Genomic DNA, 15,985 nt, shown 5'->3' with positions numbered 1-15,985 from the left:
TTTTTTTTTTTTTTTTTTTTTTTTTTTACTTTATTACACAGTATCAAATATGTATGCCTATCCTGGAAGATTTTCCACATAATTATAAAAAAGAAAAAAATCATATAACTGAAATATTTAATGAAGTTTTAGTTTGATATCTAGATAGACAATGGGTTAAATGCCATTAGTGAACTAAAACCAAACCCATGCTAATCTAGAAATATCAATACACCATACTGTAAACTCCAAATTCTTAAAAACGAAAAAATGAGGGCTGGAGAGATAGCTCCGAGGTTAAGAGCACTGACTGTTCTTCCAGAGGTCCCGAGTTCAATTCCCAGCAACTACCTGGTGGCTAAAAGACATCTGTAATGAGATCTGGCACCCTCTTTTGGCAGGCAGGGATACATGTAGACAGAACACTGTATACATAATAAATAAATAAAAATCTCTTAAAATGAAAGAAAAATGATATGTAAAGTGTTGTAGCCTTATTATTACTGAGAATCTGAAATTGCTATGCCATCAGTACACTGGTCAACATAGGCACTGATTTTAAGTTGCCATGACAACAGATGACTTCCTATGTATATTTAATGATTTGAGACCTTGCCTACATATGAAGATGCCGGGCGACAGTGAAGGGATTATGGTGGTATGAGTCATTTTAGCAGGCATAGGAGGAGAGGCTGGACAAACACAGTAAGACAAATTCTTTTCTTCCTTTCTTATTTCCTTTTCAGGGAAGAGTCTTTCTAGAGAACCCTTGCCAGGGATGGCCCTTCTCCCAGAGGTGCTCCCCTGTGGTCCATCCACATCACCCTGTTCTTGCTCTCTGGGACTGTTCTTCCTACTGTATCTTGATATTAACTTTCTTCAATGGAGTTTCTTTCTCACATTGGACACAATACCTAAAACCACTAATGGAGCAGCCATGAGAAAGGCAGTGTCCCCCCGGGGCAGTCACTTTGTCAGCAAAAGCTGACATCTATTAATTACATGCAGATCCAGCATTTCCCCAGAATTATTATGACACTAACAAGCTACTAACACCCAAGATAACCTTTCCAGAAGACAGGGCTTCTTTCTCTAACAGTAAATTCTTCTTTTAGAAGATTTATGTTCTTGGGTTGGCCAAAGGGGCTCCATGGAAACTCCAAAACAACCCAGGCTATTGCCAAGGATAACGGTTGCTTTCCACAAACTGACAGCCAGGCTCTGTTGCTGAAGACAACATCTACAGAACTCCCTGAACACACAGGTTCAAGCTGGTGCCTACCTAGCGTCTTTACCCCTGCTGGCCAGAGTTCATGATACTGGAAGGAAGGTACTCTGCATGCTACCAGAGGAGAAAGGTAAGCACCAAGCCAGCAGCAAACCTTGCAGTCTACAATGGTGACCTGTCCACAAGACACACATGCAATAGTGGCACAAAAAGATGTAAGAATAACTGACCAATACCTGGTTGGATTTAAGTCCCACTCTATGAGATGGAGCCCAACCCTGATGCTTGGTTGGCACAAAACCAAGGAACCAATGGGAAACCCCAAACTACTGTTCTGCCTAAGGAAAACAGCAATAAAATAACTGATGATATTTTGTTAAACTCAGATCAGTTTTTGCCTAGCCATCATCAGAGGAGTTCCTCCTGCAGTAGATGGGAACAAAAGCAGACTCAGAACTAGACAATGTGCAGAGAGAGACTTCGGAACACTCAGTCCTAAATGGGACGCCTCCATCAAATCTCTCCCTTCAGGGCTCAGGCAACTGGAAGAGGAGGTAAAAGATGGTAAGAGCCAGAGGGGATGAGAGACCCCCAGAAAACAGAGCCTGGAAGACAACAGGACTTGCAGGTCTAAGAAAGATGGGGTCCTGGCACTAAGAGGGAGCGTGGACACAAGCTTAAAGCAGAAGCTGTGTCCATTTGTAAGTGAAAACGTAACTTTCTTTAACGGAGTCTCTCTGGGTATACAAACCACACTTGACCAGCAGTGAAGGGCCAACATAAAGCAAACTCAGTATTTTTGGAGGTTATTTTTGTCTCATAATGCTTTGAGCATTTCCCCCTTCCAGGTCTTTCTTTAGACCTAATCTCTCTTGCAGTTCCTTTTACTGATTTAAAGCTACGTTGGTGTATTACTGAATAATTATTTCATGATAGAGTAAAAGGGTTTTTATGTAGGGCACAGGCTTTGTAGTCAGATGGATGGGACTGAGGTTGTGACTCTCTTACTTATAAACTTTGTGACTTGGGAATGGTCCATTAACTGTTCTAGGTCTCAGTTTACACAACTGTATAAAGGAGATGATGCCCATTTCATAAGGAATTATTTTGTTATTCATTCAATGTAGCTTCGCTCTGATTTTTACAATACTATTAGTGTTACATCAAAAACTAATTTTTCTGGGGTTAGGGAATTTTGGAGGCAGAGACAGGCAAATCTCTGTGAGTTTCAGGCCAGTGTAGTCTATATATTCAGCAAGTTCCAGGTTAACCAAAGCTGTACAATGAGACTGTCCCCCCAAAAAAAAAAAAAAAAATCCATTGCCAACTCCAGACCAAACCCTTACAAGATGCAGTGAGGGAGGCAAAGGGAACGCCACCATCACAGCACAGGAAGTCCTTACACAGCGCCCCTTTCAGTCTGGAGGCACTGTTCAACCCCGGCTCTTACATCACATACATCTTCATTTTATTTTACTTTACAGGCTGCAATTGTGTTGAATTGCCACGCCAGTTTTTTTTTTTTTTTTTTTTTTTTTTTTGTGGTTTTATGAGACAGGGTTTCCCTGTGTAGCTTTGGAGTCCTGCAACTAGCTCTATAGACCAGGCTGGCTTCGAACTCCCAGAGACCCCCCTCCCTCTGCCTCCCAAGTGCTGGGATTAAAGGCGTGCACTACCACCGTCCAGAAACATGTCAGTATTATATAACCTTAAAATTTATGTGATAAAATTATAAATGAACACAAAATAAATTCATCCTTGTTTCTATAAACATTAAACTCAAGGTCTTTTTTTGTTTTTGGAACCTATGGTTAGATGAATAATATAGGCATGCTCCTATGTGTTTCATTAAAATTCCAAAATAAATTTACTAAGGTCATATGGATAACTTGTATATAAACCCCACTGGTCATGAGGAAATGGTGGGCTATCAGCCTATAAGTTGAGAGTGAGAAGCTTACGTTTTTAGTGACCTCAAGGTCCTGAAGGAAATAGCCATTCAAACTCAAATTCTGCTTCAAGACTGAGCCCAACAGACTGACTTAACCTCGTATTCAGAACTAGCCTCTGTGAGGGAAAATGACCTTGGCAGAATGGTTAATCGGCTCACCAAGGGCCTGAAGAATAGCAAACTACATCCAGACATGGCTCAGTTTAGAAGTAAGTGCACACGTGTTAAACCATGCAGTACTTCTCATAGCAGGCGGCAGGAACCCACACATCCATGCATTTACCACCAGCAAATTTTTGAGCAGCGATATTTACTACAAGTGTTGAGTTACACAACCCCTTTCTTGAGATACACAATCTAGGAAGGAAAGAAGATAAGGAGGAATAGGACAGAATGAAGAACATCCAAGTAGTGGCCTCCATGCTCCAGGGTTTCAGGAGGATGACTACATTTAGACACACTGTCCTTATCAAGGGACAGACAGGACTCCAGTTTTCAGGAGAGGAGAAATCGACAGTGTGCTGGCTTATTTAATTTTATTATTATTTTTTCTTGTTAACTTGACACAAATTAGAGTCAAGAGGGAAGAGAGAACCCCAGCTGAGGTATTATATAGCCTGTGGGCATGCCTTTAGGGCATTTTCTCTATGGCTGATTGATGTTGGAAGGTCCAGCCCACTGTGGGCAGTTCACCTCTAGTCAGGTAGGTCCACGCTGTATAAGGAAGCCAGCCAGAAAGCAGTGCGCCCTGAGGATTCTGCTTCAGTTCCCGCCTGACTTCCTATTCTGATCCTTCCCCACCTGTAACTGTGAGCAGAATAAATCTTCTCTGCCCCAGTTCTTTGGGTCATGGAGTTTATCACAACAAGAGATCAAACTAAAGAATGAGAGAGAAGTGGGTAGTTAAAGCTTGTTTGGGGAATATCAAGTAGGCTAATTTAACTGACTGAAGCATGTTCCTTTCCAGGGCCTGCCAGGCTAGCACAGCAGGCACAGCAGGATGACAGGGCCACTGAAGGTTTCCCTCCAGCAGTCATGGGCCATCTCTTCCCATAGGATTCGGGAAAGCCAGGTTGGATGGTGGCCTGGAGGCAGAGATGACACGGAGACATTTTGTAATAATCTCTAGGCGCTTGTGTAAAATGTAGAGGAACTCACATGTGTAAAGGCATTTACTTAAGCATATTAAGTATAACGTCCCATTTACTGTAATAGCCATAATTACTTTGAAAGGTTGATAACATCAACTGTTACTTTTAGTTAAGGAAACTGAAACTCTAGGAGCCCAGAAGTTGGCCTAAGGAGACCAAGTCAGTACAGAGAAGGGTCAGGAGGAAAGAGATGGCCGAGACCATGGTATGTGCACTACGCCACACTCACCAAGGGTATCTGTTTCATACTTCCATTCAAGGTCAGCCATTCAATTATACCTGAGCCTCCAGCATAGACTTTGAGGTCATCACAATAAAATGACAGTGTCAACAGGAAGGTTCCCTTAGAAGATGAAGGAGGGAGGCTCTTCCCACCCTCAACAACTAAAGAACTCTTCATGCTAGACTGAGCTCCCAGCTCATGAGACTGTGTCAGCTGCTTTCTGATCCCTAAGAGAAGCTCTAGGGTCTGGCACTTTAGGTACAAAGGAGAAAATCTGAGTTTATCCAAGAAAACAATACAATTGATATGACTCTAAGATTGCAACTTAAGAGTTGTTTCTCCCTATGAGATCCATTCCCGGCTCCAAGTTAAATTCTGCTGCTCACTGGCAGAACACAAGGACAACCCCAGGATCTCAGGAGATAGCTTGAGGGCATCTCTCCTACCTGTTGTGTCCTTTATCCTTACTGACTTCTTTACTATTCTATACACAGGATCCATCTGTGAATTCTATACTAGTCTACAGACAGGGTCCATACTATGAATTCTATATTATTCTATACACATGATCCATACTGTGAATTCTAGAGCAAGCTCTCCTCAACTTCCAGAAACCGCAGCCCCGTCTTCTTCCCTAGGCCAGTATCTCTGATTATGAACTTTGTTCATACCTTGGTTTCTTATATTTTAATTAAGTTGTAAGACATTGCATGACCTCATACTGACTCTGGCTGCTGGGAATTGCCAAGTTTCCTGAGTGCTGCCTGGGGCCCCACAACTGCCCCAGATCTGCGCTATGCTCAGTGGTCCAGAGACATGGAAATCTATGTCTCCTTTTGATACTTGTAGCACACACACAGCACACACGTGAACGTCCTAGTACTGACACAAGAAACAGGCACGCGCTAGGCAGTTTCTGCTTACGAACAGTCACTATTTCTCGTTCTGCATTTACTTTAGAAAGAAGGAAGCAGCCACTACGTACCTGCAGCACATCCCCCAGGTCTGCTGTGCTGATATCTGGGTCCTCTGTGGTATTGAAAGGCACTGGAGTAATTCGCACAAGGACTAGCACACGAGGCTCTGGGTACCTCCACAGCATCATCCCTGGGCTGTCTTCTGTTTCATTATAAAACAAGACTTCATAGGTACCAGGGAGTTTCAAAGGTTCTGCCAAATGAAAACAAAGTTGCAAGTTTTAAAAAAGGAACACTTTGATTTCTCAGAGAGAGAATAGTATGAATGAATGTACTTCTCAGTGAGAGAATAGAATGAATGAATGCACTTCTCAACGAGAGAATAGTATGAATGAATGCACTTCTCAGAGAGAGAATAGTATGAATGAATGTATTTCTCGATGCCCCACAGTCACATTTAGTGAACTCATCTCAAGCTGCACCTGGGCACATGTGCTCTGATGCTGACACTGCTTGGACTTACCAGCATCCTGTATGTACTGAAAGACGCCTGTCCGCAGGTCATCTGAACTTTGTTCACTTTTAAAAGCTTGAGTCTTATCCACAGGAGATGGCATTTGGGGTGCTGATTCGGGAACTGGAACTTCAAACTTTCCCTCCTCCTCAAGATAGCCACTCAGTAGTTCATGCAGAAGGGCCAAGCAATTCAAATGTTCTTGACCCCAGAAGACCTTCAAAAGGGTATGACAAAATTAACGGTCTTTAAACAAAACATTTCTTGAGGATAATTAGGTACAGATCATATTTGAATTAATGTGAGACTATAATCATGTCCATTATAATTACTGATAATAAATTATAATTTCCAAGAAATAATAATTCATTGTTTGAAATTCTAATACTTGAATAAACACAAAACAGCAAGAAAAAATTACGGATTGTGTGACTAACAGTAAACTTTAAACTCCAGATTAATGATGCTATGACACTGGTGTGAAGCATTTGTGAATTCATTTAGCAAAGAGGAAAAAGAATATTTCTTAAAGTCCTAGACTGGACATACAGATTCTCTAGGACAAATATTAATAAAACTATAACAGTCTCATGGAAAAGCTCCTTCCACTTGTCCTGAGATCAAATCATCCTGGCCAAGGCTGCTTTTTAACAAGAGAAAGGGAAGCTGACCAACGGACGCGCACTTAGAGGCTTTCCAAAGTCTGTGTTTAGTGAGACTGTCAACATACTGGTCCACTCTGACAATCCAGTGTTCAGTGTCAGAGGAGTTGGAGAGCTCCAGAATGTAGAGCTCTGTAATGGTCATATGACCAGTGGGGCACCGTGGTTAACATAGGTCCACGGAAGAGCTTGTCTGCAGATGCTCACAGAAGAGATCCCAAACTCCCTCAGCTGATCGATCAGTAGACAGTAAGAAGATGGTTTAAGGCTGACCATGACAACAATGATCACAAAACCCTGAATATATAAACAACAACAACAAAACCCAATCCATCGAGTTAAACTGTTGAAACAGGTAAACAAGATGACATGGGACCCATTCTTCAATATTGCTGTTAAAATGGGTGTCACATCATATTATCCACTGTATACTTCCTTGTCACAAACAAAACAAAAACAAAACAAAATAAACAAACAAACAAAAACCCCTTAAGTTTTAGTGAAGTACTGCAAAGCAAAACATAACAACAACAGGGTAGTTAAGAACTTATGGGAAAAATACAGCTGACCCCTACAGACCTGTAGCAGACCACCTCTTAAATCCATGGCTATTTTTGGTATGGACTGTTGTGGGCCTGGACTGCCACTGTGTTTACATCGTTTAGCTTCCAGGTTGACCGTAGCGGAGAATGGTCCTATCAAAGTCCGGCTTCTTTCTTTGAGGCTTGTTTTAAGGAGGAAATCGCTTATGTTGAGGAGGAGTGATGATCCAAGACTTACGCCTGAAGGAGAGAGGTAGAGATGGTGTACAGTTTAATTACTCCTCGAACAACAAACAACAACAACAAAAGGGTAGGGAGAGGACCAGGCATATTTTAAACAGTAGGGAGTCTCCCTTTGCAGGGTCCCTCCCCTTTCCCCGCTGGCTTTCCACCAGTTTCCGCGCCACCAATACAGAGTTCTGAAGCAGGTAGACACTCAACATTTCTAACACAGTGACATTTTCCAAAGCATTATGACTCTTCCCATGCGTGCACAGTTTAGGTTTTATGAGTGGAGACATTTTCATTAAATTTTGCAAGTTTTTCAAACAAGTGCATTAAGAATAAGGACAGCTGCTTCATCTGTGCATTATTAACATGACGTGAAAGGGCAATTTTCTGTGATTTCTTACAGCAACAGAGTACAGCATATTACTGTGCTAGACACTCAAGTTTTGGGTTGACCCAAGCTAAAATTCAAAACAATCAAAACACATAACATGTGCTTTCTAAAGGCTTTAGCTTAATCCAAACTTCACACCTCATAACCACTTCAGGTTTACAAAGTCTTAAAAACAGATAGTGGCAGGTTAGATTTATGAGAAAAAGTAGATGCTACAGTTCAAAGTAAATATACCAGGAAAGGAGTAGACTTTAAGACATGGGCTCCCTTTTGAACTTGAAGGAGGAGTGTGGATCAAAACCTTTCATAAAGCCTACAGCAGGCTTGAAGATATTTAGATGCACAGCTAAGTGGTGAGTTCACTTTCCTCCCAAGAAACCTATACTCTAAATTGTCACTGTGAATATTGAATTTCACCAGGCCACATTTGTAATGCTGAGGGCTTATTTTCCTAACGCTATTTGATCCTGCAAAAAGATGAAATGTTAAGAAATACCTTAGACTCATGGTGTATGCATGTCTTAAAGTATAGTCCCTGCACTGACTTTTCTACTTAATGTTGAAATAAGAGAGGCAACTTTAAGTCCTCTGTAGAAGGCCTCAGAGCACAAATGTTAGGGCTACGGCTTATTTGCAAGTGACCATAGTGAGAAATGAGTTTCTTAAATGTTTTTTATCAAACATGCTCCACTGAAACTTCTTCTTCACAATTACCTTGAGGTTTTTGATTTTTTTTTATTTTTTTTTTTTTTTTTTAAAGACAAGGCTATACTAGCTAAGTACAATAGGCTAGTTTCAGACAGATAGAGGTCTGTCTGCCTCAGCCTCTGGACTGCTGGGAGCAAGGGCATTCACTGCCACACCAGAGCGGATTATCTTAATTTGAAGCTATGCTTCACTTACACACTGAAAAACAAACAAAAAGTAAAAACCTAGAAATAGGCTCAAACTTATCCTCAAATTAAAAAGCATCTTTATTACTGGAGTTACTATATCTCCTGGTAACTGTGTTGATCTGTGACACAGTATAAAGGCCATCAATTCCTACTTTGTTCTTTCAAGTTCCATTCTCTCTTATGTTGAATGAGAAAGTACTCTGAGGCATTGAGGGAAAGAGGCTGTTGTGGCCTAAGTGTGGATGGGGCTGTGACACCTCAGCTCTTGTCACTGAGCATGGATGGCAGCAGCTGTTCAGGACCTGTCCTACAGGGTGGACTTGACAGTTTAGAATCTGCCCTCCAGGTTTCTGATTTGCCAGACCGGAGAGAAAAGCACCCAGATCTCTGTCATTCCTCATCTTACATCACCGTAAGAGAAGAAAGATAAATGGAAAACCTTGGAAGCTATTTTGTCTTAGGTTTTCATCAGACAAACAACAACAAAAATCCCAAGAACTTGGAAATATTTTAGGACTATGTTCAAAAATATGGAGTTTCAATACATCCTTCACACAGTCATGTTATTTACCTTTGTGTGTGTGTGTGTGTGTGTGTGTGTGTGTGTGTGTGTGTGTGTGTGTGTGTGTGTGTGTGTAAGAGTCAGGGTTTCATCATGCCCTGGCTGACATGGAAACTTGTTTTGTAGAGCAGACTGAATTTGAACTCACAGAGATCCATCTGCTTCCACCTCTCAAGTGCTGGGACTAAAAGTTGTGCACCATCACACCCAGATCACACCCAGCTCTATCTCATTTAAGACTCCCCTCTTCCCCTGTGATCTCTTTCTCCTGGCCTACAACCCAAGCTAGACTGCCAGTGAGTGTGGGGGTCAAGACTTCTCTTAATCGGAGTGGATCTTCCAGCTTTCTTGTCCCATGTGACTTTGAGATTCTGAATTTCAACTATTCTGGGGCCCACCTGTCACTTTCAGTTTTTCTTGTTTTCCCATGAGCAGATCGAGGCTAGGCATTTCCCAAGGGACAAGAACCAAAGGAAGGATGCCTTTGGGGCATCCTACGGGACATGGGATCCTTCTGTTTCACTGCTATGCACAGTAACTCTGAGGGCTTTGTCTCTCAGATTTTCCACTCACTATAGAGTTACCATTGAGGCGAGAATCTTGGAGATTAAGTAGACATCTCCTGATCTAACTTTCACATACTGATGTTACTATTCACTAATGGCATTCATAATGATTATTGCTTGCTATGTCATGTGATAATGGTGGCTTTCTAGTTCCCTGCTTTATAAGTTGTCACTGTATTAGTGTTAGTATGGAATCCTAAATACTTTATGAATAAATATTCATTATTATCACTATCATTATTATTATTATTTTTTTGAGACAGGGTTTCTACGTGTTAACAGCCCTGGCTGTCCTGGAGCTCACTCTGTAGATCAGATCAGCCTTGACCTTAGAGATCTGCCTACCTCTGCCTCCCAAGTACTGGGATTAAAAGTGTGTGCCATCATGCCTGGCTCAATATTATTATTTACTGCTTAAAATGAACCAAATTTGGTCACTGGGAACTAACCCTTTAAGTTAGTCTTTTTGATCTCCATCATTTGGGGATAAGCTTCTTTACTTTCTGGCCTTACTACTGCAGAAGAATGGTAGGTTAAGCCCAATTCTGAATGGCAGGAATGACTACTATTCCTTGGGTTTTACCTCTTCCAGGCCCTGTGTCTCAGTTAGGGTGTCTATTGCTGTGAAGGGTTACCATGGCCATGGCAAATCTTAATAAGGAAAGCATTTGACTGGCCCTGGCTTACAGTTGTTCCAGAGGTTTAGTCCATTCTCATCAAGGTGGGAAACATGATACTGTAAAAGGAGCTGAGAGTTCTGCATCTGGATCAGCAGGCAGCAGGAAGACAGAGCAACACTGGGCCTGGCTAAAGCCCACCCCAAGTGACACACTTCCTTCAGCACAGCCACCAACAGTGCCACCCACCTCTGCCTCCTAAGTGCTGGCACTAAAGGCTAAGCAGGCACACCCTATTGGTCAAGTTGTTTTAAAAACCTCAATTTCTGAATTCAGTTTTTGAAAAAAGTTATGTCCTTCACTTGACTTGTATAGACCTAGGTGTAACCTCAACATCAGGTGTACTGACAGTGGTACAATCATAGATGTTCTTTGGAAGGCATTGGTTTCTCCTCTAACAACTTCATTTCTGTCCCAAGGCCAATGCTGACTTCAGTAACCATGTGGCCAGGCCATTCTGACTGTGTAATTTCTGTCTCTGCTCCTTCAAAAAAATGCTTTTCTGTTTAAGTTTCCAATTGAACTACCTCTTTCAAAACTCTGTGTTTATATTTTTAATTTGTTTTTGAAAACCAACGGCAGAGGTTTAATTAGAGTAAATGAGGTGTAACAACATTGAGGAGTAATGTCAGAAGTAACGGATGTGATAAATGGCATCTTGCTTTGTTTGCATATTGACATACTTTTCAAGTGAGCACAAAAATTACATTCAAGGAACAAATAGTCTTATGACCTTCAAAATACTCCTTTAGAAGACCAATAAATGCAAACCATTTGTTTTGAAAACTGTTTAGAAACACTGCCAGCCTGTCAGCGTCAGGATGTACCAGACCCCATATAATGCTCCTCCCTTATGCATGCTGTCTTCGCCAAGTGCAGCCTAAGCTGAGCCCCTGCAGATGGAGTTTGCCAGCGTGCTCAGTGATGGCATGTGCAAGCCAAGCAGAGCCAGGCAGGTGTTTTGTTTTGTTTTGTTTTTTAAATCCAGCTGGAAGGAATCTTGGGCTACTAAAAATCAACAAGGATATGTTAGAAATATCCAGAAGCAAATTTGCCTAACAGCGAAATATCAGGATGCTTCAAAAGGGAAGAACAAAATCTTGTAAGTATGACTCACAGAAATATGAATAAATTGCCAAAGACCCAAATCTTTCCATTTCATATTCCTTCAAGCAATTATCTGAGCCACATAAAATATAGCACTTGGTACAAAAACACTTTGTTTTTCCAATCTCCAGAATGTGTAAATTGGTTGGATCCTATTTATATTCAACTTTGTAATAAGTCTATATAAATGTATTATGCCTATTACTACTGTAAGTGAAAAGGCAGAATGAAGTAATGTATTAAAACATGGAGTTATTCCCACTGTTCAGTGAATAAAGAGTAACAGTGCCCAGAACAAAACAACAGGAGGTGAGAGGTCAGCTCAGAGCCTTCTCCAAGGCAGGGAGATGTCAGAGTCATCAGGACCTCTCAGCCAGTGCTCCTTAGAGAATGAAAGTCAGGACTCCTACTTTAACTAGAGCCGGGGCTTCTGAATTCAAGAGACCAGGAAAATAAGCTAGAAGAGGAAGCTTTTCCTTTTTTCCTTTCCATCTAAAAGGAGAATTCCTTGTGAAAGAAGAAATGCCTTCTTCACCAGCTGCAAATTCTTGGGCCTTGTCTAAGGAAGGTTAATTTGTGTTAGAAACTCTAGGATCTTGCAAAACCAAAATGAAAATACCCCCAAAATCATAGCTCTTTCCTCTCCTCCAGGCCACCACCATGCTCTCCATCTCAAAACTGCATGTATGTATTAGAAAAATAAAATTTGATTTGATCATGGGGATCTACATTATGAAAGCAGGCCGGCACATCTGACCACATATTGAAGACTAAATGGCAGTCTTCTTAGAGAGGAAGGATGGCAAACGTTATCTGTAAGATTTCTGAGGTGAACTAATTTCCATGTAGAAAGTCCTGCTGGGCCATTTTTTTGGTTGTTTTTGTTTTTGCTTGGGTGGTCAAGATCTCACTATGCAACCCTATTGTCAGCGAACTCCAGATTCTCCTGGTGCTACATTTACAGATATGGGCCATCAGGCCTGCTGAAGTCACCTGTGTAGCCAGTTATACACTCTGGAGATTGGGTATAAACTTAATGTTGAAAGCAAAATAACTTGCTAGGTAATGTGCTGCTGTGGTTTAGAAACTGGTCTTGCCCTACATAATAAAGTCTGAGCAACAGAAAAACCAAAGGCCATGAAAGTCCATTCTAGCTCAGAATGTCCTTGGGCAAATCCCTTTACCTTTTCAGGGTCAACTCAATGAGGCAGCCCCTTGACATCCAGGGGCACATAGTAAACAACAGTCCATGACATCATTTTTAATATTTCAAAGAAGCTACAGGTCAGGAATCTGCAATCGGGGCTGTGGAGGCCTACTAAGGTTTTCTATTTGAGGTTACTGTTCTATCAAGTTGGTATCATTACCTATCTAGTTATTATTAAATGCAATGTGTCTGGACCATGAGATTTATGGGAAGAGTGGACAAGGAAAATTATGACATTAGAAATGATTTTTAGCTCAGACATTTAATGACGGATGACTCCAGCATCCAAGTGGTGATATAGTTTTGTTGAGAGAAGAAAAAGAAGATTCAAATAATAAATAAATAAATAAATAAATAAATAAATAAAAGCTAAAAAGGCATTTAGTTTATGCCAAGCACCCAAATTCCCGGTGGTCAGTAAGCCACAGCCTAGCGCACTCACTCTGCTCTGCTTTACAGAGCCTGTATTCTCAGGCCAGGGCATTTTCCCTGTGCAAAGTGGTGACGGTGCGGTAAATACATGCTCTCCTGTCCCAGCTCTCTTGATGGCTGCACCTATAATGCCAACATGGCCAATAGGTCTAGGGCACCACCAGGGAACCAGAGAGTGTCTCAGATAACGTTTCTATTCATCCATTCCTGCCAGCCTTGTTTTGTCAGTGATCTCTTCAGCACATAGCCTGCTAGCTTATGTGGACAACAGGGCAATTTGCCCTGGTCATGGGGCAGAACTCAATATTGTCACAAATACAACTGCATGGTGGGTGGGTGGGTGGCTTGTGTATAGTTTTTTTTTATAGTCTCGGGGCTGGGCTTCTCAGTACACACCCATTTTCCAGAACACAAAACTAACAGGTGCTACGCTAGGACGCAAAGGAAAACACCTCTAGTACTTAGTTACTAGGATAGAACCTTTCTCCAGCAGTAACCTTCTGTGCAATGAGATTCATGGTTTCTTCTCTCCAAATACACTGCTTCAATATGACTGTGTGTGAGGTCTGTACAGTTGTTTTTATCCAGAAGTGACCAAATCTAGAGAAGTTGAAACAGAAAGCACCGTTTCACCTTACCTGGCATCACATAGGACAGGCACATGCCGCTACAATGACCTATGGTGAAAATATAACATGAGACCAAAAGCAATCTGGCAAAAAAAAAAAAAAAAAAAAAAAAAAAGCACTGAGTTTCAAATCTGGTAGCTAAATTTGATTGGAAGACATAGGCTAACACTTGTAGAGACAAGGTGTGAAGGTGGATTTACACAGGACATTATTAACAATGGGAATGGGTTTCTTGTCAGAAAGGAAGAGTCTCATGAAGGTTTCCCAAGAAATCCATATTTATACAGTTAACAATTCTTTTGCTGAAAAAAATTCCATTATTGTGTGCAGACACATGTGGGCTGTGTAAAAACACAAGAGATGTGTAACACACGGTAAACAGAAACCAATGATCTTAAGCAGGCCACATCCTTGAACTCGTCATTAATAAATGTCTTTCCAACATCCAGCTACTCTGGCTGTTGGAAGCCTGTTTTCTTCAAGGGCTTCAAACACCGAGACCCAGGAACATTTATTATTTTAATCCATTACAGGCAGTGCTTGATTTAGCTTTATTGGTTTTTATTGGTGGTGGTGGTGGTAGTGGTTATAAGCGGGGGTACGGCAATGTTCTTTTACACATCGTTTCAAAGGGGCTTAATTATGTTTTATAGTTTGGGCCAGGAATTCTGCTTGCTTTTTTGTCTAACTAGGTTCAAATGGAGTTCAGGTCAGTGATGAATCAGAGATGGTTATCATCCTGATGTGAGCTCATCTCCCTCTAGAAAGGCTGGGCAGGTACATGGTGTTCACCACTGCACAGGAGATTGCCCCGACAGCCTGGTCTGGGGCTCATTACAGAGTTTTCATTTTTCATGCAGCCTTGAAATTAATACATTGCATGAGACTGAACATAGCGCTTACTTCTCTGTCTCTCAAATTCCTATACTCTGATTTTTAAATGATTCCTGTTGGGTTGCCAGATATGGGGATCCATCAACACAAAAGCACAAATATACCAGGCAAACAATAAACACATTGTTGACACAGCTCTTTACCACAGAACAAATATATAACAAAAATAGAAGATGTGGACATTGCAGGGACATAACTTGTTTCAACAAAATAGATGACTTCTGTATAAACATGGCCCACTAGTTTTTAAAAACACTAACCATTCATAGCTGTTCCTCTTTCTCTGGGCTCGTGGGATGGCACACACACACTGTGTAAGCTGACGATGTGAGCGTGACCCCCAGAACCCACGTAAAGATGGAGCATTAGCCCTGACTCCACAGAGCTGTCTTCTGACCTTCACATTTGTGCTGTCATGTACACCCACACCCCCATCACACACACTAAATACAACATAAAAATGACCTTGCCCGAGTAGTGGGGTTGATACTGCTCATTATTGTCTAATAGTTGACTTACTTACACATTATGACAACTACAGCAAGAAAAAAAAAAAAGACATTTCAATGTTGGGGCTCTTAAGTGATTTTTAAAAAATTTTTAATCACATTAGGTAAGTAATATGAAGTATTATTTGGGGTAGAAATTATAGTATTCTTACTAGTTTTTATTTCATTTTCAAGTTTTTTAACTTCCTACTTTTTTATAGAATGCCTCAATAGTTTACCAGAATGTGTAGATAAATATTCCCACAGACAAAAACAAGCAGTCTGTGAATAATGTTAGGGTGGAGAGACAGTTCTTCAGGAGCAACTGTGCACCTTCTAACAGCCTGGGTGAACAGTGGTACTCAGTCCAGGGAGAGGAGGCGTTGTTTCACAGACTCTAGCCCATCTGCTCTGCCCGCCTACATTTTACTTCTGCAAACCCATAAACGCACCTCTACCTCAGGGACTGTAGAAAGGCATTAGAATTCTTCTGCTTTTCATTATCACAAGATTCGGTAACTCGTTTCACTGTCAGGGTAATCCCTTTCCTCTTTCTTCTCTGCTTGCCAGGTATGCCAAAATGACAAATAAAACCCCAGATGTTGCAGACCACTTTTCCTTGAGTGTGGGGTTTAAGCTACTTGGGAAAGAGTCTCAAAAGAGAAAGGACCCTGGTACCCACACAGTATTTATTGAGGACTGTTGGTCATTTGTATAGGTGTCAGCTAGTGATATTTA

General features: G+C 41.3%; 1 protein-coding gene across 1 annotated transcript in view; it reads right to left on the bottom strand.

The window, feature by feature from the left end:
- Nucleotides 1-15,985, bottom strand: part of Vps13b (vacuolar protein sorting 13 homolog B) — a 408,041-nt gene that overhangs the window by 106,139 nt on the left and 285,917 nt on the right. The window contains exons 37-39 of the mRNA XM_051202586.1: nucleotides 7,205-7,407; nucleotides 5,973-6,180; nucleotides 5,518-5,702 (exon numbers count right to left, since the gene is read on the bottom strand). Coding sequence (XP_051058543.1) covers nucleotides 5,518-5,702; nucleotides 5,973-6,180; nucleotides 7,205-7,407 — 596 coding nt within the window. The remainder of the gene's footprint in view (nucleotides 1-5,517; nucleotides 5,703-5,972; nucleotides 6,181-7,204; nucleotides 7,408-15,985) is intronic.

This window comes from Phodopus roborovskii, unplaced genomic scaffold (genome assembly GCF_943737965.1).
Source record: "Phodopus roborovskii unplaced genomic scaffold, PHOROB, whole genome shotgun sequence".
In the NCBI taxonomy this organism is placed as follows: Eukaryota; Metazoa; Chordata; class Mammalia; order Rodentia; family Cricetidae; genus Phodopus; species Phodopus roborovskii.
Note: the sequence above shows the minus strand (reverse complement) of the source record. Positions and strands in the feature narration are given on the sequence as shown.